Below are 21,851 nucleotides of genomic sequence, written 5' to 3'. Positions count from 1 at the left end.
CGATTTCTGTTCTCATCCTGAAGCAAAGTTCTTAACCCGAGGTACTATTTCTGGGTTAGTGAGTGGAGTCTGTAACCTAAAGCGTCTCGGGTTAAGAACTTTGCTTCAGGAGGAGAACAGAAATCGTGCTCCAGCGGCACAGCAGCAGCAGGAGGCCCCATTGGCTAAAGTGGTGCTTCAGGTTAAGATCAGACCTCCAGAACGAATTAAGTTCTTAACCTGAGGTGCCAATGTATTACAATAGTCTACTTTTGTCCCCCAATACACCAGAGCTCAGTGGTGGTTAGGCCCCTGCCATCACCTCCCACACCACAGCTGCTGCCGCCTCTACTGCATTATGGGAAGTAGCGGCCTGAACCACATGCACCTCACGTGCAGACATCAGTTTGGGGAGGTGGTGGCATCAGCAGGTTCAAGCTGCCGTGTTGTTTCAAAATGGTGTCCAAACAGAGCCCCAAACTCACTCCTTGATCTTGGTTAAAAAAAAAAAAAACCCCACACAAAATAGGGCAATGATATTCCTACGTTGCAGGGGGGTTGGACTAGATGACCCTCCGAATCCCTTCTGATCCTACAATTCTATGAGAACTGCCAAAATCCCCTCATCTACAGAGCCCTGGCTGTGAGATAGTAGAGGATGCAAAAAGGACGGTAGAAAAACAGAAGAGCTGCTCCTGCTAGCACTGAAGGCTATAATAGCTCTGCTCGCTGCTTAGACTGCTCTATTAATGCAGCTAAAGATCACCCTGAACTCCCTCTGGAAGAACTCAGTGGGTACATGAAAAGTCTAGTAACAGAATTCAAAGTATGACAGAGCCTTGGCAGTAGTTAGTTACAGATCTTTGCGCACTCTGTAATTATTTTCAGTAGCCAAATGACAAAAGGCAGCCCAGCTCTAGTCTCCGCTCTCAGCAACTAGCTTGCCATTTTGGCACATATTATGTGTTGCAATGGGCTTCAAGGTGGATTTGGCAAATGCCCGGCCTCTCCTTTCTTGACTTCATAGGGACTGGTCCAGTTAAGTTTGTACAGATACATAAACAGTTATCACAATCAACAATGCTGCTTTGAAAGCCTGCACAAAAGAACTGGGTGGGAAGTTTGTCGTTCTGCCCCTTGAGGCATTCTGGTTCTAGTGATTCCTAGTGCCTGGTGAAGGTCAATGGAAGCCTGTGTCACACAGACATGCTCTAGGCCCAGCTGATCAAATATAAAGCAGCTTTAAGGACACTTCCACCAAAAGTAAGCATTTATTAAATACAAGAAAAGCCAAAGAGACTTCTGAAAAACAAGTGGCAACTAACCTTGCAATGTTATTTCCAGGGGCAAAGCACTGTGGTGGGTTTACGGAGGAAAGCTAAGGTTTGTATCTGATATAGTTGAGAAGGGACAACAGTTCTAAGGGGAGACCTTCGCAGTAGAATCGAGGTGTGGAAAGCAGAGAATAAATTAACAAAAAAAAAAAAAAGGGGCAAACAAAACACACTTGTCAGCTTGGTAGCTCATCTCCCTTGGGCAGAAGAAGGAACTTGGGAGCCCCTACTGCACAAGAGGAATGGCATCCCTTGGCTCACTTTTCCCTTTTGTACAAAATATTTACACTTTTGCTGTAATTAAATACAAATTAAAAACTACAGTGCTTTAAACCCATCTCCAAATGAGCCAGAGATCAGGCAGCCTGCAATTCGTCATCTCAAGTAGTTTTAACTTTCCGTAGGTGAATGCAGCTTGGAGGTCACAGGGTTGCTGTTTCCAGGCAAAAGATTAAGGAGCAGACAAGTAGTAAGATTTCCCTTTTAGCCTGGATATTTCATACCTGACCAAGAGCACTTAAAACAGGTTAACAGTGTGTAATAAATAGCAAAACAGATGCCTCAACATAAGCTTAAATGCCTCAACATCCATATTCTCTGCTGTTGTTAGGACAGCTTTACATTCGGAATGAATATTCAAGTTAAAAATAAAAAGTCACAACCCAGAGTATTTAGTGAGAGACACTCTTACTGCAGAGTATATAGTCAATGTTCATACAGTGAACAAGAACCAATTTGATGGGTTCAGGAAGTCCAGGGCAGATTTCTTTGCCACTTGCTCAGTCTTAGCAGCACCCTTTAACTTGTCCCTACCTGCTCTTCCAAAATAGGAATCCACAACGCAGATGAAGGGCTTAAGATTTGGATACAAAATGTTCCCAAACAGAAACTCCATTTACGCCGGGCGGGGTGTAAACACCATGGAGGACATTTTGTTTTGTTAAATGCAACCATAAATAGTTGGAATAAATATACATCAAGTCACTTTACAGCACACATGCTTCTGGGCCGAGGGGTGGAGACTCCCAACATCCCTACGTCAGGAAGCAGCAGGAACGGCAGCAGCAACAGCTTCCTCATATTCACAGCTGGCAACAGAAAGGCCTGTGAGGTATTTGACTGAGCGAGAAGTTCCCTTAAGAGAAAGCTGGGCAATTCCAAAACAAAACAAAACCAGCCAGATTTTGGTGAAGCTCAGCCCAGCATGTCCTTCACGCGACACTTGTTTTTCATCTGAACGCATTGTGCCCACTTTGGCCAGAAAATGGGCAAGGCTCAAGAGCTGAGAGTGATACCTAAACAGGTGTGAGTTCTTCTTCTCTGATCTGACAATGGAAGTTGGAAGCCAAGATCTAACTCTAAAAACAGTCACACTCTTCCTTTCACACTCTTTCCCGAGCTCCTTCCACACACCATGCAGCCCAAATAATTACCAGTATTCACAGTTATATACAATAAATACAGCTGTTCCGTTGCTACAGGCAAGCAAAACAATTCTGACTCTTGTCTCCCGCCAGGCCCTAGCTTACAGCTTGCAAAACTGTGGGCGAGGCTTTCGCAGGCCAAAAAAACAAGATTTAGAACCAAGTACTGGCACTTAAATTCCTACATAGCACTGCATCTTGGGTTTGAAGGCAACCCGGAAATGGATCAATCCAGCAACACTACCTTCTTCAGGACCCACAACACTTCATATTAGTAAAGGGGGTGGGGAAATGTGTCTGCTTGATGGGTCTTGAGGCAGGGTGCACCTTGCAACAGGCCCATTCCACCCAGCTCTGCTCTTGTGTAGCTCCCTTTGTGTAGGAACCCAGTGGAAAGCCCAATGAAGCAAAAAAGAAAGCCACAAAACAGCAAGACAGAGCAGATCGTGCCTGTAGCTTTCCCAAAAAAGAGTAAAACATCACCGCGGAAGTCAGACGCTTTTCATCTCCCCCACTTTCTGGATGCAACATTTTAGTAATAATAATTTCCGAGTGATCATTTCTGAGTACAGAAACGTTGCAGTGTGTCCACCGGCTTTGCTAACTGTAGAAAGCCAAGAGGCAGGGCCGGTGGATTTTAGCCACTGAACCATGTCCGTGTATGTGCAAAAGAGTATTTCATACTTGTAGTGTGGTGGAACCCAGAAACTTGTTTCTACAGAGCCTCTCTTTAATGAAACGTGTGAATTGACAGGATCCTTGCCACCAAAACCTGGAGGTGTGGAATGCTGTGAAGTGGCCACCCGCATACCTGGCAGGAAGGGAAAATTTTCAGTCATTGCCCCAGTGAGGATTCTGTTATGTGTCAATGGCTTCTGTGTGGCAGCCGCTCCATTTTTGCACTCAGAAATGATTGCGGGGAGCACTCGGCGTTGAAAGCTTCATTAACTTCCCATTCAGTGATTAGCACTCTTCTAATTATGAAAGAAAGGTAAAGATCTCAAGGTTTGTGAACATCAGTCTGTGTACTAAACTTACCCTAGAAATATTTCACAAACAAGACAACCCATCCACCACAAAAGCCTACAAGTATGAAATGGAAGCCTCACTGGAAGTGCCATTGCAGAGGCAAAGGTTTGGAGGAAAGAATCAGCCTTCAACTCTCGCCTTGTCGCTGTTCGGTGTCAATTTTCAGCTGGGCAGGAGCCTCTTCCAAGGACTTCTGCAGAGACGTCCGTTGCCTAAAGATGTGCAGCAGCTCAGCCGCTGAGAGGGTCTTCACGGTAGTGGATGGCGTACCGGAGTTTATCCAGCATTATCTCCAGGGAGGAGTATTGAGGAAGTTTGATCATGAACATGCAGGTTTCAACACGAATGTAGCGCGAGTCTGGGGAACCTACAAAGAACCGCAGAAAAGAAGAGGCAGTTAAATCTGCTCCATAGGCAAGAGCTTTTTTCATTTTTGGTACCTTTAAGACATTGATTCTAAACTCTGAAACCAGAAAACAAAGAGATCTGGAGGGAAACTAGGGCAAATATATGGCAACTCCCATATATAAATGATGCTTCAACACCTGAGCTGGAGAAGCTTTGTGTATTTGCTTTTTCTCATCTTCCCTCCCTCTGCCCCTTTCTTCTCTTGCATTGTGTGTCTTGCCTTTCTGTCAATTTATATACCACTTTCCTGATGAAACATCAAGGAAGTTTACAAACACGGCAAAGCAAATCAATGCCCCCAAAAGTCAAGAAGAGTTTCACTCCCATTTGGTTCCGTTGCTTTGAAAGTCAAAGTGATGTCAGAAACATAATCTGATCTCATCGCAACATTTCGGGATGTTCGCTTGTCTGTCAACTTAGTCCTCAGCTTGGTGAGATTCGGTAAAAATACTCATTTCCCCAAAGGTGCAGACAAAGCTCTTTCAGAGCCCAGTGGCCCATTCACCTGCAGTGCCATCGGGAGGTGCAATTTTCATGGGGTACGGAGGGACATGCGCAGTGTCTGGTCCGCCATCTTTGCAGGGACAGGTGAAGGGGATACGCTCCTGGTTGCAGGCAAATTTGATGAACTTGCAGAGCTCCTCCTGTGTGAACATCTCTAGCGCCCCCCAGAAAAACTCAATGTGCTGGTCGGTCTCCATCAGTCCCACTTGGTACATGGTATGTGCCTGCCCACCGAAAGAGACAAAGGGGGAGAGGGAGAACAGTTACGACCCAAGGGGGAGAAGTTCCTGAGGACCCCAAACCTTATGGCTCTTTCCGCCCCCCCCCCCAAGCTTTCGGGATGGTTCTGGCTCACTTTCCCCCGCTGCTACTGGAATCATAGCACTGTATTGTTGGACTTGAGTCATGTTTTAAACTGGATCCGATATCTAATAAATAAAGGCTCCATGCTACCGGATTCTTCCAACCCTCTGGATGCAGCTACATGGTTTGCATAACCTTTGGCTGGGGAAGGTTCCACTCTGCAGCCTGGGAAGCAGCAACACACCTTGAGGAACTCCAGGTTGATGTAGGGGAGGCCGCAGGTCCTCAGCTCCATCTCCAGGGGAGTCAACATGGTCAGAAGCTGCAAAGGGATAATGGAGCCCAGGCCAGCCCTCACGGCCGTCGCACACTCTGGATTGTGCAGCTCGCGTAACCTCAGGTTCCGGATGGCTGTTGCATAGACGTCCTTGTTCTCCCACCTGAGGGGAAAGAGGCAGACAGTCAGGTCTCCGGGGTGAAACTCTCGCCACACTCCCATGATGCAGCCTCCCCCCCTACTGCCCACACGTGAATCCTTTTGTCCCAAAGACCCCTGCTACTCACACAACCGGGATGTGCCTGCCTCTGGTGCACAGCTCCACTTCTTCCCCCGTCATTGTCAGGTATGTGAACTTGCAGCTTGGTTTGTTGGGGCAGTCGGGACTCTCCATCGCAAGGTGCTGGGAAGCAATTTCAGCACACAGGGCCTCCAGCTCCGACTCGTCGTTCAGCTAGGACAACACCAATAATAATGATAATTTTTTATTTATACCCCGCCCTTCGCGGTTCAGAAAACCAGGTTCAGGGTGGCTAACAACAAATTTAAAACACTTAATTGTAAAAGCAGCATAAAATACAGTATAAAAACATGAATAACAATAACATTCAAGTTCAGAAATCAATTTGGGGGAAATCCATCTAATAAGCATTAGATAGTCACCAGGGCTAGCTGGCTGAATTGGTCCTACTTGGGCCAGTGAGGCGGCCAGGGGAGAATTTGCTGTGGGGTCTCAGAGTGGGTAATCTTCATAAAAGGGGAGGGGGAGGGAAGGGAAGGGAAATAAAAGATCAGGCTGAATTCAAATTAAAGGCCAGGTGGAATAGCTCTGTCTTACAGGCCCGACGGAAGGAGGTTACATCCTGGAGGGCCCTAGTCTCATGGGAAAGAGCATTCCACCAGGTTGGAGCCATCACTGAAAAGGCCCTGGCCCTGATGGAGGATAGTCTGACTTCCTTAGGGCCCGGAACCTCTAAACTATGGTTATTCATGGAGCTTAAGGTCCTCTGCGGGGCATACCAGGAGAGGCGGTCCCGTAGATACGAGGGCCCTAAGCCACAAAGGGCTTTAAAGGTCAAGACCAGCACCTTGAACATGACCCTATACTCCACCGGGAGCCAGTGCAACTGGTAAAACATTGGGTGAATATGCTCCCATGGCAGGGACCCCGTGAGGAGCCTCACTGCAGCATTCTGCACCCGCTGGAGTTTGTGGGACAGTTTCAAGGGCAGCCCCACGTAGAGCAAATTACAGTACCAGAGAGGAACGTGACAGGATCTGGCTTGGCTCAGCCTTCCCAGGCAAAGCCTCAATGCCCTGGCCTACGTGATCTGCAGAGTGCAGCTGGAGTGCCGATGGACGGGGCTCCCAATTCACATAAACGGGAGGAGCAGGTTCATGTTACACAGGAGTATATGCAGAAGGACAACAGCCACCAGGCACTGTGGGAGGACAGCTGGCCTTGGCTCACTGAAGGAAGGCTTGCAGAAATGAGAAAATTGCTAGGGCCTTGTGAAGACTGGAAAAGGTGCTGAGAAGAAGGGCAAGAGGATTTCTGGAGCAGGCAGGAGAATCAGGCAGCTACTAGCTAGGGGAGGCCAAGGCCCCGATGAGTGGCACCTCCAGAGTACTGGAGCCAGAAGGGACAGACAACAGGGTCCACCCATTTTTCCTAAACCTGTTCTGGGCCTTTCCAGAAACACAGAGGTAGCCAGTAAGAGTTATACAGATCTCTTCCTGCCCCACTTGCCTTGGGCCCGTGAGGATGGGCAGGCATTAAGGACACCTGGGACACCTCACATTCAGGAGCACTCATTCTCTTTCAGACACACTAGCTCCAATACTTTGGCCACCTCATGAGAAGAGAAGACTCCCTGGAAAAGACCCTGATGTTGGGAAAGATGGAGGGCACAAGGAGAAGGGGACGACAGAGGACGAGATGGTTGGACAGTGTTCTCGAAGCTACCAGCATGAGTTTGACCAAACTGCGGGAGGCAGTGGAAGACAGGAGTGCCTGGCATGCTCTGGTCCATGAAGGGGTCACGAAGAGTCGGACAAGACTAAACGACTAAACAACAGACATAACTTTGGCATGTATCTATCTGTGATGTCATTGAGAAGGTGCGCCTCAATTGCTGAGTCAGAACTATGACACATGTTGTAAGAAATAACTGCTCCTTTAAGACACAGCACTCTGCCTAAGTTGTGAGCTAAGAGACAGGTGCTTTTTGGAAATGCTGCGAAATGGAGCAGCAATCTTGATTTTGGCATTTCTGAGAGAGACATAACAAATAGCTGGTTAAAACCGAGCGGAACTTTTGACAGTACAGTTCCCTGGAAGCCTCTCTCACCCAAGTCCCACCAACATTGCAGGAGTTCTTGCCAAAGTTCCATTCTTTACAGAGAGGCTTTTGCAGACATTCCTGGTGGATTCTGCTTTGACGGTTGGGAGTTCTTTGCTGTCTACTGGTCAAGCATATTGCGCATATATTTGGAAATGTATTATTTATACAACTTTCTGCCCATATAAAGCACTCCAAGCATTGTAAAACAATAAAATATTAAATTGCAAATTAAAAACTCTAAAGACAAACAGACAAATGGGGCATGTCTATCATTTGGGTGCATGCACTTTCTGATCTGAGCACTTAGAGGTCATGAGATTCACACTGTAAATCTATGGATTATTTAAAAGGGTGGTTAACACAAGAGGGGCTGTACATGCACAGAGACTTTTGGTGGGGGAAACTGTCAGATAGTAGATTTATTGCTCAGATAAGTCCTGGCATCCAGCCCACTTCGGCTACGCAGCTCTGCTGCACTTCAAAGGCCACATTCCAAAGGCTCTGAGCAAAAACGCAGAGTTTACGCAGCAGCAAGAGAAAGCTGCAAAAGCTTCTTCAGAGCTTTCTTCAGTGTGCCCAAACAAAGTCCACTCAGGATATTAGCAGCTAGAAGCAGTTTATTTACAGCAGACTATCCATTATCTATCACAGCGAACAGCATCGTGAAAACACGTCCTCTCTCCTCAAAAGCGAAAGTAGAGAAAAAGAACAAAGACTGGAGACTCTCGGACAGGACATGACGCAGGGTCTCCCTCCTCCCAACAGTGGGCAGTGCGTACACTCTGAGCTGTTTAACCCTGTAAGCTCAGGTTCTCCTCACAGAAACCCGTAATAAAAGAATGTTGAAAATTTCTAGCCTCACTTTTTGGTGCACTGTAAAGCACAACATCTCCACGCTGCTTGGCTCTCCTGATTCTCAACCTGCAATCTGACCCACACTCAGCCCCACTGAATTTCCCCAGGATGCCACCAAAGTAGACAGAGTGATGAAAGGAGACCCACAATCAGTGCAAGATATATCTTGGCCGAAACAATCAGGACTCCCTTTTATAGTCTGTCATCCAGCAGCTTCTACAGGTGACTGGAAATCAGGGGAAGAGGAGGAAGCATCACTTACATTTTCAAATTTCTTGATGTAGTTGTAGGTCAGTATGTCAGCCTCCTGGAGGTCAACATCTGGGTCTAGTGATTCTCCAACTAAAGTCTTCCAGAAGGAGGGCAAGAGATCCAGGGGCAAGGGGACGTCTGCCCGGATGGCAATGCCCAGCAGTTGCCCGAAGAAATGCAGCAGCTGCTCCTCCCCATAGCTAATGGGGCTGGGTGTCAGGATGTATTTGCCCTGATGGTGGAGAACAGCATTAGCCAGGAAGGCAGAATCTGCCCAAGAATAGTATTTATTCATTAAAGATGTACAGTGGTATCTCGGCTGTCAAACGTAAGACCGTTGGACTTTTGAAATGTTCAACAACCGAGACTCAATGGATGGTCTGTGGAATCAACTGAAAAAATGGAGAAAGACGCCTTGGAAGTCGTTCAACTTCTGAGGTGTGTCTGAAAACAGAAGCAATTACTTCCTTGTTTTTGGCGTTTGAAAGCCGAAACGTTTGGCTTCCGGGACGCTCAAAAACCGAGGTTCCACTGTATTCCTCTTTTCCACTAAAAAAGGAAGGGTTTCAATTATGTCCTATCCAGGGCCGGCCCAAGACATTTTGGCATCGGAGGCAAACCACAAAATGGAGGCTTCCACCACCAGGGAAGAAGGGGTGAGCAAAGAGCCACACTGGAAACCAACCTTATCCAACAGTTGAAATAGGAATCCAAGGCTATCGTGGGGCAGGGGATGGGCAGGGGCCCACTCTGAACCATGCTGAGCAGGTGCAGAGCCCAGGAGATGCCATTTCCTCCCTAGACATGGAAGGAGACCAACAGTGCCTCCTATTCACTGCGAGGCCGCTGCAGAGGCGGGGCATGGAGGGGGTGGACCGTCCACAGAGATGGAAGATCCAGCCTCCAAGAAGTGTGCTGCAGCCATTGATGCCACTGCAGCGGCACTAGAAGCGATGTATTCCTTGGAGTCCGGATCTGCTGCCCCTGTGATCCTGCTGCATGAGGTGGTCGCCTCACCTTGCCTCATGAGTGGGCCAGCCCTGGCCGTATCACAACAAAACATATGGCGCCTCCCTGTGGCCAGCAGCAGCGGCAGCAAGAGCGCTAATCAGCTATAGCTTCACAAGGGTGGTGGTAGGCAGCTTCCCCTTCTTCTGCACTGGCTTAGCATACCTTGTTCTTATTGACTGCTGAGCTGGGGCAGAGCAAGAGGAGGGAGAGCAGTGAACTCTGGAGCTCCTTGCAGACCTGCCACAAGAAGTGACGGAAGGAACCACCTGGAAGGAAGGAAGATGAAACTTTGAGAGCTGCGCAGCCACAGCCAGTCATGGTGCTTGGGGTAACAGCCCCCCCAAAAAGGAGTCCTCTTAAGCAGCCAACTCAACTTGTGCTGCTGGAGCCAACAGCCATTTGTTAGAGAGAGAGAAAAAACCCTGTACAAAATTTAAAAAACAGGGTTCAAAGCCATCACCTTACAAGATAACGTTCATTCTCAAGAGATTACACAACAAATTAGATGTTGCAACAAAAAACAAACTGATGCAGAGATAACACAAAGCAAATGTCCTGAATGCAAATCAGTTTTCCAAAGGCTGCCAAATGAAGGCAAAATCCATAGGTTTAGCTGCACGCCCAGCAACTCTTAATTTATGAGTCAGTTTCTTAGAAATTAAACAAACTAATTTATTGAACCAAGTGTTTAAAGAAAAAAACCCTCCTTCCAGCCCTGTGATATGATTGAATGGGCAACTACTATGGTTTACATGTTAGGTCTGTATTTGACCCATCAAAAAGTGATAGAAGACACAGTTTGGGGTATAAAGGCACTGGTGCCAACTAATATTTTAGAAATTTCTTTCATTGCCTCTTCCCAAAATGTGTGCACATTTGCAAGGCCTGCGCCAACAGGTCTTCTTTTGCTATATCCCCTCCAATGCACAGGGGTGCCTATTCTAGTTATATGTGTAAGGTGGACTGGGGTCAAGAACAATCAATAGATTCTTTTTAAGGTGTCTTCCCAGATATTTGTGGGGACGGATCTAAAAGGGGGAGTAAGGCACCATTTTCCTGAGTGGGCTGTATTTGAGGCAGGAGATATACCCTGATACCTTCTTGCTGAAAAAGATCTGGATGAATTTTCATATTAAATACTCCCCACTAGCTTACTTAAGTGCTGGTGGCTTGTTACTTCTGAAAATAGTTGCTGCAAGTAAAATTTCTGGCAGCCCATGATGAAAAGTAGAAGCTGCTTACTGGTGCCATGGACCTCCTCGCCTGTGAAGCGAATGTTGAAGGCATAAGTTGGGTCTCCCCCGCTGGCCAGTTTCACACAGAGTTGTGAGGATGGCACACACGCCAGCTGCCGGGCGGCTTGGCAGAAGTAGGAGTTCTCTGAAGAACGAATCTCTCCTGTGCAAAAGCAGGGAGAGGAAAAGAAATGAGCTTGGTGTGGGCAGGAATTTGAATTCCATCAGCTCCAAAGGCATGTTTCCTTCCTCTTCCTCCTTTGCTTATTACTACAGATATAAGCAAAGAAGGACTACCATACCTCCAACAATTTCAAGCGGGTCCAGGGTGATCTCGGGGGCTGCATGATCCGCCGTCCTTTGCACAGTGGCATTTAGCACTCTGTTCATGACAGCCACTTTTGTATCATAAAAGATGAATCCTAAAGGAATAGACACAACAGTTCTTTGTTTGTTAACCTTGGCTGGGTGGGGTGGGGTGGGGTGGGGGAGAGAAGCAGACACTGACCAAGATGGCAGTTTAGGTCCTTAGCTTCTGTTCCAGCAGAGTAATGAAACAAAACCACCTTAACCAAAAGAAAACAGAACAAAAACAAGCAGTACTCATTTAAATGTTAAAGAAAGGAGCCCTGGATATGTATTTTGAAGAATAGATAGGCTCTGACTGATTCTCGTTAAGATTTCACAGCAACCTAACAAGGGCACCGAAAACAGAGAAAACAGTCAAAAGCTTCTAAGATCACATCTCAAAAGGAAAATTAAACATGAGTCCTCTGAAGCACCAAAACCCTGTGATGAAAAAGTGGCAGAACTGACAGGAAAAATGGGAGTAACTAAAGCAGTTTCTGAAAAGTTTGATATGTGAATGACTTCTTCACATCGGTCTTTGTAGTGGTGGGAACGACATGATTTTAGTTTCCTGCGTTAGCAATAGGATTATTATTATAACCCTCCAAGGATCACCCGGCCACCTAGTCCATGAGAAGCCCTGACCTTTGGCCTCTTGGAGAAGCGCTGCAATGCTGTTGGTGTACATTTCCGTTTGCCGGAGCTCCACTAGCGGTAGGAAGAAGGTCTCCAAAGTGGTGTTGAGGGACTGGAGTAGAGCAAAGCGCAGGCGGAGGCTTTCAATTGGGACGTCTGCAATTGAACAGAGATGTCAGGAACTGAGAGGAAGGGGATGAGACAAAGGATAAAGGCATTCCCAGCCGGGCCATGAGCTCCTCAGCACACCTGCCCCCAAAACTGGTCCAGGCACCCAGTATCTGGGAGGAAGAAGGTCCCACAGCTCAGAACTTCACACATACTCAGCAGGCAGGAAACGCGCGGGTCAGCAGTGTCAGCAGGGTCCAAGTACACTTCATGTGGGTGGAGCCGAGCCGGTGTAATTGCCAGATGGCGGCAGAGCCGGTTAATGTACTGAACCAGGGCGACGTCCATTTCCAAGGACCACTTGCGGGATGCTTTCTGGGCATGTCTGGCATCGATGCAGGCACACCTGGAGGAACAGGGGCAGACTGAACCCTGCACAGTCGTTGGGCACGTGCATCATAACAAATGTTTTCAACCAGCCACTTGCCAAAATTCACCTCTTGATGGGGCAGGTGTGAGTTGAGTGGCATTCAGCTCCTCTTTTGGAAAAGAAACTTTTTTTGGGGGGGGGTGACGTTAACATATATGAGAGAGTGCTGGAGGTGAAATAGTTAAACAGGTTGCCCAGTCAGGACCCAGGGGGGTGGAGTCAGTGGGACTATAAAACCAGCTCTGGGAGGAGTAAAGGAAGGAGTTGGTGGAGGAGTTTGTTGGGAGGTTGGGTGGTTGGTTGGAGTGGGAGTGAGTTGGGATAGAGTCTGTGGGTAGGTTGAGTTAAAGGTAAAGGTAAAGGGACCCCTGATCATTAGGTCCAGTCGTGGCCAACTCTGGGGTTGCGGCACTCATCTCGCTTTATTGGACGAGGGAGCCGGCGTACAGCTTCTGGGTCATGTGGCCAGCATGACTAAGCCGCTTCTGGCGAACCAGAGCAGCGCATGTAGCAAAATAAGCTGAGTCAGGAACAGTTAGGGGCTAGGAAGACAAGTAAATATCTGAGAGATGGTTTAGTGAGTGAGAGCAGGTAGTGGAAGTTATAGGTCTGGATAGGAACCCCATGAATGTAATTGACCAATACCGTTTATGAAACCATACGCTCGTTAAACTACAATAAATAAATTGAAGTTTATGTTTCAATTTAACCCTGACTGGACTCAGTATTGTCCCAGGTAGGGCCTGGGTGATGGCAGCGAGAAATAAAGTGGTGGCACAGGGATCAATAGACGGTGAAACGTCCAGGGACCCTGTGTGATCGCCACAGGGGGAGTGTGGAGAAGAAAGCCAATTTTTACCTTTCAAAATGAAGGTCATAACCACATGACAAAATGGCTCGCCACACGCTACGGATGTCCTGTTTTGCCCGGTCAATGACAAATCTGTGAAATCCATCTAGTGTCAGGTACTTCTCTTCAGGAACTGAAATGGGCGTGAAAGGGAAAGAAAGTATTCAGTGGGGGGGGGAGAGATGCAGACTCCCCACTGCTCTAACATGTCATTTCCCCCACTCAGTATCTAGTTATTCAAGTTAAAACACCTCTCCTTCTATTCTAGCTTGTAACAAAAGCTCTCAAATGGCATTCATGTGAGATTTTTAAAATATGCAATGAAATAATTTCAAGGCAGTAAAGCATAAGGGCCACACCAAAGCTGAAGGAATAAATCTAGTCCAGATGTTGAAAATAAAGATAACAGAACATGCTATGCTGCAAAGGCTCTCCAGGCAACTGCAAGTGACATGGCTTATTAGACAATTTTATACAGAGAGGCCCACTCAAACTGGTGGTGAGAATACGCAAAGCAAGACCTTTTCTGACCATCTTAGGGCGTTGAGGCAACCCTGTGCAGTAGACAATAGAAGGTGTGACTTTTCAAGATTCTTGGACCCAGGTCACACCACAGCAACAGCCTCTCTTAGCTATTTTTGTATTTAAAAAACAAACAAACTCCTAAAAAGACGTCCAAAGGGAAGGTTTATACTGGCAGCCTTTCTCAACCTGTGGGTCCCCAGATGTTGTTGAACTACAACTCCCACCACCCCTAGCTAGCAAGGCCAGAGCTCAGGGATGATGGGAGTTGTAGTCCAACAACATCTGGGGACCCACAGATTGAAAACCACTGGGTTAAAGGGACCTTGCCTATGATCAAACTAACACTTGATTCCTGCGTACATTTTACTCCTCCTTTTCCTTTAATTTGCAATCATTACCGTTTTGTGATAATGTATTTAAAAATATGTAAATAAAAAACAAACAAACGTTTATGGGTTGTGAAATAAGACCAGGCACAACCTGCTTAAAACCCTGCTCCTAAGGTGCTCAGCAGTGGAGCATTCTGGCCCCTCTATGACAGGGCCAGCAAACAGAACCAACTCATGGCTCAGCCACCAGTTCCTTGGCTTGGCCTTGAGCAAACCACTTGCTCTCACCCTGGAAAATGGGGAATGGCTATTTTGTTGTTGTAAAGCCATCCGAGATAAGGACTGGGACGTTACATGCTTCCTAAGTCCTAAGTACACCCACTTGTTGCAAATATACAGTGGTGCTGCAGGAACTCTCTACTGAATGAACGTGTATGAACCCAGATGAGCTTATAGCACCCAGAATGTAAGCCAGTGCTGGCTGACATTTCCATCTTTTGCACAAAGGGGCACTTTAGATGCTGCAGATGTGTTGCCTGGAAAGTATTTTTCACTTATCTCGCCTAGAGAAGCAACTGGGCAGAGTGTTTCTGCAGAGGCCTAAAAGAGAAAACGGGCAGCTACCCTCCTGTTTCTTTGTGGGAGACTTGTCAGGGTCCTTTTCCTCAGGCTTGCTTTTCTCTGGGGATTTGGGCTTCACAGTCGGCTTCTTCTCACTCAAAGCAGTCCTGCTAATGTGAGGAAAACCTTCATGTCAGATAGTATGTTTGCACTGTACTTCTGCAAAGCAGTTGTATATAGAAGACAGAGATAATTCAAAGCATTTTGTAAGTCCCAGAAAATACCCAGAATGATGAATTATTGTTGTTGTTGTTAAAGTACAGTGGTACCTGAATGCCCCCACTGCTGTACGTTTCGGTTCTTGAACGCCAAAAACCTGAAGTAAATGCTTCCGTTTTTGAACGTTTTTCAGAACCCGAACGTGTGATGCAGCTTCCGCTGAGTGCAAGAAGCTCTCGCAACCAATGGGAAGCCGCACCTCGGTTTTCAAACGTTTCGGAAGGGATTCCATTCGAAAACCGAGGTACCAACTTATTACTCGCCGGTCTCTAGCAGGTCCCAGGGAGGGTTATGACAATTTAAGATTCAGGATTAAAAACAGTGAAAACCATCACAGGGATAGGGTGGGTCCTGAAAACACACACCTCAGGGGTCAAAGGCCAGGATAAAGACGTGAACCTTCAGCATTCACCAAATTGTAAACAAAAGCCCTCAAAGCAGTTTACAAAAACCCTACTAGAAAAATTAACCAATAAACTGAAACTGACACAAGGACAAACAGAAGAAGACGCCTTTACCCCGGTACAGCTCCCCTTTATCACATACACAGCACAACAAGACAATGACAATAATCCACCAACAGCATACAAATGAATATAGCTTACCTGATCCAAAACACCCACCCACCCACCCCACTCACACACGAAAACAATGATCACCACAGCCAATCACGAACAAACAACCATCCCCTAGGCCAACCCCAACCTCTCTCACCACCAAAGGAACACAAGTGAACAGCAGAGAACCTGCACAAGCAACGCTGACACCAAACCCTACATACAGTGGTGCCCCGCAAGACGGAAAACCCGCTAGACGAAAGGGTTTTCCGTTTTGGAGGCACTTTGCAAAACGAATTTCCCTATGGGCTTGCTTCGCAAGACGAAAATGTCTTGCGAGTTCCTGCGGGTTTCCCCCCCTTTCCCCCCCTTTTCCTAAGCCACTAAGCCACTTATCAGCTGATCCGCTAAAAGCCGCTAAACCGCTAATAGTGCTAATCCGCTGTCAATGGGCTTGCTTCGCAAGACGAAAAAACCGCTATACGAAGAGCCTCACGGAACGGATTAATTTCGTCTTGCGAGGCACCACTGTACATTAAGCAAAATAGAAACATTGCCACCCGACCCCACCCCCCTTCCCCCTCCCCCCCTTTTCTTCCTACTGTCTCAACAAATGAAACTGATTTGTAAAAATGTTACATGGAATAAATATGAGAGACATTACACATACCTCTGTAAATCAAGAAAATCTTTAATAAAACAAAGCAGTTTACAAAAAGAGATGAACCGGATGCCCACTGCAAGGAGTGCCGGACCAAATCCAGAAAGAGGCTTTGACTCAGTGGATGGCTTTCACACCATGCATGACTGTTAGTCCGTCCCCCCCATGCCTGCTCCCCTTTAAGCCACTTCCTGCATTTCCAGTTGGGGACTGAAGTGCCAAACCAAGAGGCGCTTCAAAGGGCAGCCGTGTGAAAAGCGTTGGGAGCGGAGCCGGAGTGGTTAAAGGATCTCACCTGACACTGTTGAGCACTGCCTTCTCCTTGGCGGGGGGTTTTGTGACGGGCCGCTTGGTGCTCACAACTTTCACCGGGTGCTGCTCTTTGCCAGCCTTGTTATACTTGCTCTTGTCAAACTTTGGCTTGGGAGCCCCGTATTTTCTCAGGATCTTCAAAGCACAGAAAGAAAGAAAGAACGAACGAACGGTGAGGGCTGCAACTTATAAGGCAAGGCTGAATACATTTGCCAAAAAGAAGCCCCCACAAGTGGGCTCCTGAGAGCAGGAGGAAAAGGGTTCACACAAGGAAACACAAAAGAAATATTTCCCCCAGTCGCAGAGCTTCTCTTTTGGGCATGACTGCCACTATCTTTAGCACAGAGTAGAGCAATGAAACATTTAATGCCAACCTGGGTGAGCTGATCCTCAAGAACTTTCTTTGGGGGGCGGACATTGGTGAAGAAGGTGTGCAGCAGGTTTCCTGGTGTCTGGGCGTTAATCTGCTCTTTGCTGAGGTAAATCTCTGCCACTTTGGTCGGTTTTGCAGGTGTCAAGCTCAGCATTTGCTCAGAATGGAGGCAGCTTTTAAATATTTCCGTGAGGACTTCACGGGCCCCTGGCACAAGTTTGTCACCTGAGGGAAGTCAAAATATTAAGAACAGCCATGGGACAAAGCCAGTACAAGACCAAACCCATGGAAACTTGTGGAAAGACCCACTGCATTAAGGACTCAAGTTACTCTTGTGTCAGTTTTTCACATTTTTGTGCAGAGGCCAGGCTGTCTATTATAATTTTCTCAACAAAATGCTTTTGTATTGCATTATGGTTCATGTTTATTTGTTGATACACAAGTTTGTAACGTGCTGCAATAAATATTGTTCTTAACAAAATAAAACAAAAGCCAGTACAAAACAGCTTTCTTCTTGTTTATCCAACACTTAAACCCATCTTTTTAGAACTAGGCCTGAAGACTATGGGTGTTCAATTTGTTAATCGCTGCCAGAAAACGTGTGCTTCTTGTGAAAGGCTGTGGCACTGGACTTCAACTCCCATCAGTCTTGGCCTGCGTAGGCAAAGGTTAGGGAAGAGGAGGACTTGTAGCCTAACATCGGGCCGCAGCTTAACGGTCTTAACAGTTGAACTCTGGCAGTGCCGTGAATGTGGCTCACCTCACAATGGCAACAAAACCTCTTGGCATCTTCTCTTGCACAAACCCCAATGAAATGAAATGAAGGTCTGTTTCTCAAACACTCATAAGACACTCTTAGCATGAGTACAAAGTGCTCTCAAAACATAATTGATCACACACCTTTGATGGTCTTGTCATTGAAATAGTCTTCCAGTGCAGGACTCCCTTGTGTATCAAACAAACTCTGATTCACAGTTGAGACAGTTAAAATCTCCTCCGTCGACATTTCCATGAGCTCATCCTCTCCATCCAGACTCGACAAGCCAATCAAATCGCTGCTGTTAAATAAGCTGGCTCGGATCTTTTCTATCTTGGCCCGGGATCGTATCTATTTTCAACAAACACACACATCTAGGTAAATTTATGAAGATAAATTAGTTCTTTTCAATCAATGGCTAATGCTTCTTTTGATCTTATGACTCTGAATTCTTGACCTGCTGTACATTCTCCCCTACCCTTTCCCACTCACTTCTGATATAATCAATCTGTTCTGCCTCCTCCAAATCCCAAATTCTGCAAACAAAACAAAACAAAACAAAAACACCAAAACAAGATGAAGAACCTATTATATATTTTAGGTCTCACCCAACTGCAAATTGTTTTAATCTAATTTAATGTTGTATTTTTACAGTGCTGTAATCTGCACTTTGACTATATGGTAAAGTGCTGGTAAGAAATTTGTTAATAATAAATAAGAATAAGAATAGTATCCAAATGAAATTAAACTGCTGCATCACCACAGTCCATTTTAAGATGGCTGGGTACCAATATAGTAATATCTTTTGCATTGAAATACAGTGGTACCTATGGTTACGTACTTAATTTGTTCCAGAGGTCCTTTCTTAACTTGAAACTGTTCTTAACCTGAAGCACCACTTTAGCTAATGGGGCCTCCTGCTGCCACCGCGCCACCGGAGCACGATTTCTGTTCTCATTCTGAAGCAAAGTTCTTAACCCAAGGTACTATTTCTGGGTTAGCAGAGTCTGTAACCTGAAGCGTACGTAACCTGAAGCGTATGTAACCCGAGGTACCACTGTATACCTCTTCTTATAAGCCAGGAGAGCTACCATTATTACTTTTTAGCCAGGCCTAGGATCCACTGAGATGAACCAAAGTCTGGCCATGGCCCATCCTCACATCATGTTAGGTGGCTGCATGAAAACACAGCAAAGAGTTCTGTGGCACCTTATAGGCTAATTCATAGCCTGAGCTGCTTTCGTAAGGCAGAAGCTTAGTTCAACAGATACACTCATGAACTGCAGGCTCTTCCATCCTCAACTTTTCCATAGTACAACAAATTAATCTTTACGGAATCATAGAGTCTCTTTGCTGACATACATGCAAAGCCTCCAAATGCTATGCAGCTTGTTGTGACTCAAGAGAAATGGATATATGTCTTCTTTCCCTCCCTGCTGCATGGAACAATCTTGACAAATGCAGAGCGCAGGAAGCAGGTTCGTCATAGGAAGCAAACAGATTTACCAACAATCTTTTAATTCAAGCTGCCTCAAGCACATACTTGTCAGCTCTCCACACTAAGAGGTGACTTGCACTCCACACTAAGAGGTACCAAAGTTAAAACTAATTGTACAATCTGGGCCAATAGCGTCAGCTTGTCCTATCCAGATCAACCTGCTGTGGTGCAATTATGCTATCCCTTGTCTGTCATGTTAAGATTACCCAGGCCCCCCATCATGTATAAGCAGAGGAGACACATCCTTCTTGCCAAGATCGATCTTGCAGTGACAGAAGAAGAAGAAGAGGAGTTTGGATTTGATATCCCGCTTTATCACTACCCGAAGGAGTCTCAAAGCGGCTAACATTCTCCTTTCCCTTCCTCCCCCACAACAAACACTCTGTGAGGTGTGTGGGGCTGAGAGACTTCAAAGAAGTGTGACTGGCTCAAGGTCACCCACCAGCTGCATGTGGAGGAGCAGAGACGCGAACCCGGTTCACCAGATTACGAGTCTGCCGCTCTTAACCACTACACCACACTGGCACCACACAGGAAAACCTGGTGATAACACCAATATATATGGTATTCAGCTGGCTGTTTCCTCACTCTCATGCAGACCACCTTAAAAAAAGTGGGAATCCTTGCCCTAGGTGACTCATAAGAGGGTGGTGGAAGCTGATAAAGAGGAACAGGGCAGGTCCCCCAGAGCTAGTAAGGCTTCCCTAAAGTGTTGGCTCCCCCACCGCTACACCTTCTTCTGTGGAAAACAATTACCTCCACAACTGCAAAGCCCTTGATGGGCCTCGAGGGGACCGGCTGGCTGTCCAGAGATGTAACAGTGTACATAGACCCGACATCTGACACCGATGCTGTTTCCACATTGTCGAGCTGCTCCCCGAGACTCCCCAGGCTGCCCAGACTCCCAGTGCTGCAGAGTGAAAGGTCTAAACTCTCCTGGCTGGAAACCACATGTGGCTCCAGCAACCCAGGTGGAATGACCATCTCCAGGCCAGCTTGAAACTGGTCTACCGAGATATCGCTAATGGTCCGCGAGATCCCCTGGGAGCTACAAAGAGAGGCCTGGCTGGTGGAAGCAGAGGCACTGATGCTCATGGCAGGCGTGACGCTGCTGGAGCTGCTGATGTCCAAGCTGTCCACGCTGCTGGAGACCACAGGCTTGTCCATCTCGGTCTTACATTCCCCTCCCTCCGCTTTGTCCTTGGTTTTCTTAGGCTCCTCCTCCTGGACTGGAATGTAGATCTCATCTTTGAAGACACCGCCGTGGGCGTTGCAGGCCTTGCGGATGGCGCTCCGCACAGTGCCTTCCTCCAAGTGGGTGGGGATCCCCGAAATCACCAGCAAGCGGCTGTGAGAAGTTGTCCCAACCAAGGCCTGGCAAGCATCGGCCACGGCATCATTGGTCACGCCCAGCCCCTGGGGATCCTTCTTTGTTAGATGCCTGAGGATTATCAGCAAGGTGAGCGCCCGATGGAACCACAACATGTCCTCTGGCTTGCTCCCACCGATGCTCAACAGAGCGGTGTCCGTTTCGGCAGCTCGGGATGACGTCCGCTTCCCTGAAGACGTTGTCTTCTCTCGCTTCATTTTAACCTTTTTCCTCTTTGACAGGAGGCTTGGGCTCTGCGGGGTCTGCCCAGGAGACGATGAAGAGGAGGAGGAAGAATCGCTTAGATTTGGGCCGCTGGTCGAGGACATCACATTGGCTGTGATGCTCATGTTGATCGGCAAGGTTACTTCTGCTACGGCTAGGCAGACCTCCATCAGAGCATGAAAATAAGTGGAAAATCTCCCCTGGTCAGCTCCTCCAACACCAGACCCGCCACAAGCATTTCCAGATGCCCAGTTTTGGGTTTCTTCATCGTACAGCCTGTGCAGTTCTGACTGGAGAGCCATCAGCATGGCCAGGCAAGGGTTGAGTTGAAGCGCAATGGAGGAGGACAACCCTGCTGGGTTCTTCTTCTGCTCTAGCCCATGAATTTTGCGAAGCAATTCGGCTAGGAGATGAAAGAGCAGTTCTTTCACACAGGCTGCCATGTTGATTGTCCACAGGAAATTCCCTAGAAATGTGCAAACAGAATGGGGGGGCGGTCAGGTTTTTTATTTATTGACTTATTTCATAAAATTTATACACAGCTTGATTGTAAAAGAAGAAAACTCAAGGGGGGTTACGGCATTTGCAGCAGAATGTACTCCTATTTATAAGTAAGTTTAGAGATTAGCAGCCTAAAATGGAATATGCTCTTTTGCTCCAGCTTATGCGGAAGCTGTGAAGACAGCACCCCATCCTTGGCTAGCCATGTCAAGAGTGCTCGCCTCCAACCTGCATGCGTAGAAAAACCAAAAATCTTATTGTTACCAAGGAAAAGCAGGAGCAGAGACTCTAGGCCTCCCCAGAGCTCAAAAGATGCCATGTTAGCAGTGGCGTAGCGTGGGGGGCGCGGGGGGGGGGGGCCGGCCGCACCGGGCGCAACATCTGGGGGTTAGGGTTAGGGGGCGCAAATCCACGGGTTAGGGGGCACAAATCCACGGGTTAGGGGGCGCAAATCCACGGGTTAGGGGGCGCAAATTACTTGCCTTGCCCCGGGTGCTGACAACCCACGCTACGCCACTGCATGTCAGAACACATACTGGTGTTGTGCCTCCCCAGAACCATGGATTTCTGTTGCAT

At 47.2% G+C, this 21,851-nt stretch overlaps 1 protein-coding gene across 1 annotated transcript in view; it reads right to left on the bottom strand.

Annotated features, from left to right (window-relative positions):
• Window positions 1–1,231: 1,231 nt before the first annotated feature.
• Window positions 1,232–21,851, bottom strand: part of HECTD4 (HECT domain E3 ubiquitin protein ligase 4) — a 112,560-nt gene continuing 91,940 nt past the window's right edge. The window contains exons 61-76 of the mRNA XM_081871458.1: window positions 19,937–21,240; window positions 17,826–18,033; window positions 16,927–17,150; window positions 16,536–16,687; window positions 14,807–14,913; window positions 13,338–13,461; window positions 12,264–12,454; window positions 11,950–12,096; window positions 11,259–11,378; window positions 10,964–11,119; window positions 9,884–9,987; window positions 8,721–8,942; window positions 5,546–5,712; window positions 5,226–5,421; window positions 4,680–4,902; window positions 1,232–4,133 (exon numbers count right to left, since the gene is read on the bottom strand). Coding sequence (XP_081727584.1) covers window positions 3,997–4,133; window positions 4,680–4,902; window positions 5,226–5,421; window positions 5,546–5,712; window positions 8,721–8,942; window positions 9,884–9,987; window positions 10,964–11,119; window positions 11,259–11,378; window positions 11,950–12,096; window positions 12,264–12,454; window positions 13,338–13,461; window positions 14,807–14,913; window positions 16,536–16,687; window positions 16,927–17,150; window positions 17,826–18,033; window positions 19,937–21,240 — 3,782 coding nt within the window. The 3' untranslated portion in view covers window positions 1,232–3,996. The remainder of the gene's footprint in view (window positions 4,134–4,679; window positions 4,903–5,225; window positions 5,422–5,545; window positions 5,713–8,720; window positions 8,943–9,883; window positions 9,988–10,963; window positions 11,120–11,258; window positions 11,379–11,949; window positions 12,097–12,263; window positions 12,455–13,337; window positions 13,462–14,806; window positions 14,914–16,535; window positions 16,688–16,926; window positions 17,151–17,825; window positions 18,034–19,936; window positions 21,241–21,851) is intronic.

The sequence above is a fragment of the Podarcis erhardii genome (assembly GCF_964252035.2).
Source record: "Podarcis erhardii genome assembly, chromosome: 7".
NCBI lineage: Eukaryota > Metazoa > Chordata > Lepidosauria > Squamata > Lacertidae > Podarcis > Podarcis erhardii.
Note: the sequence above shows the minus strand (reverse complement) of the source record. Positions and strands in the feature narration are given on the sequence as shown.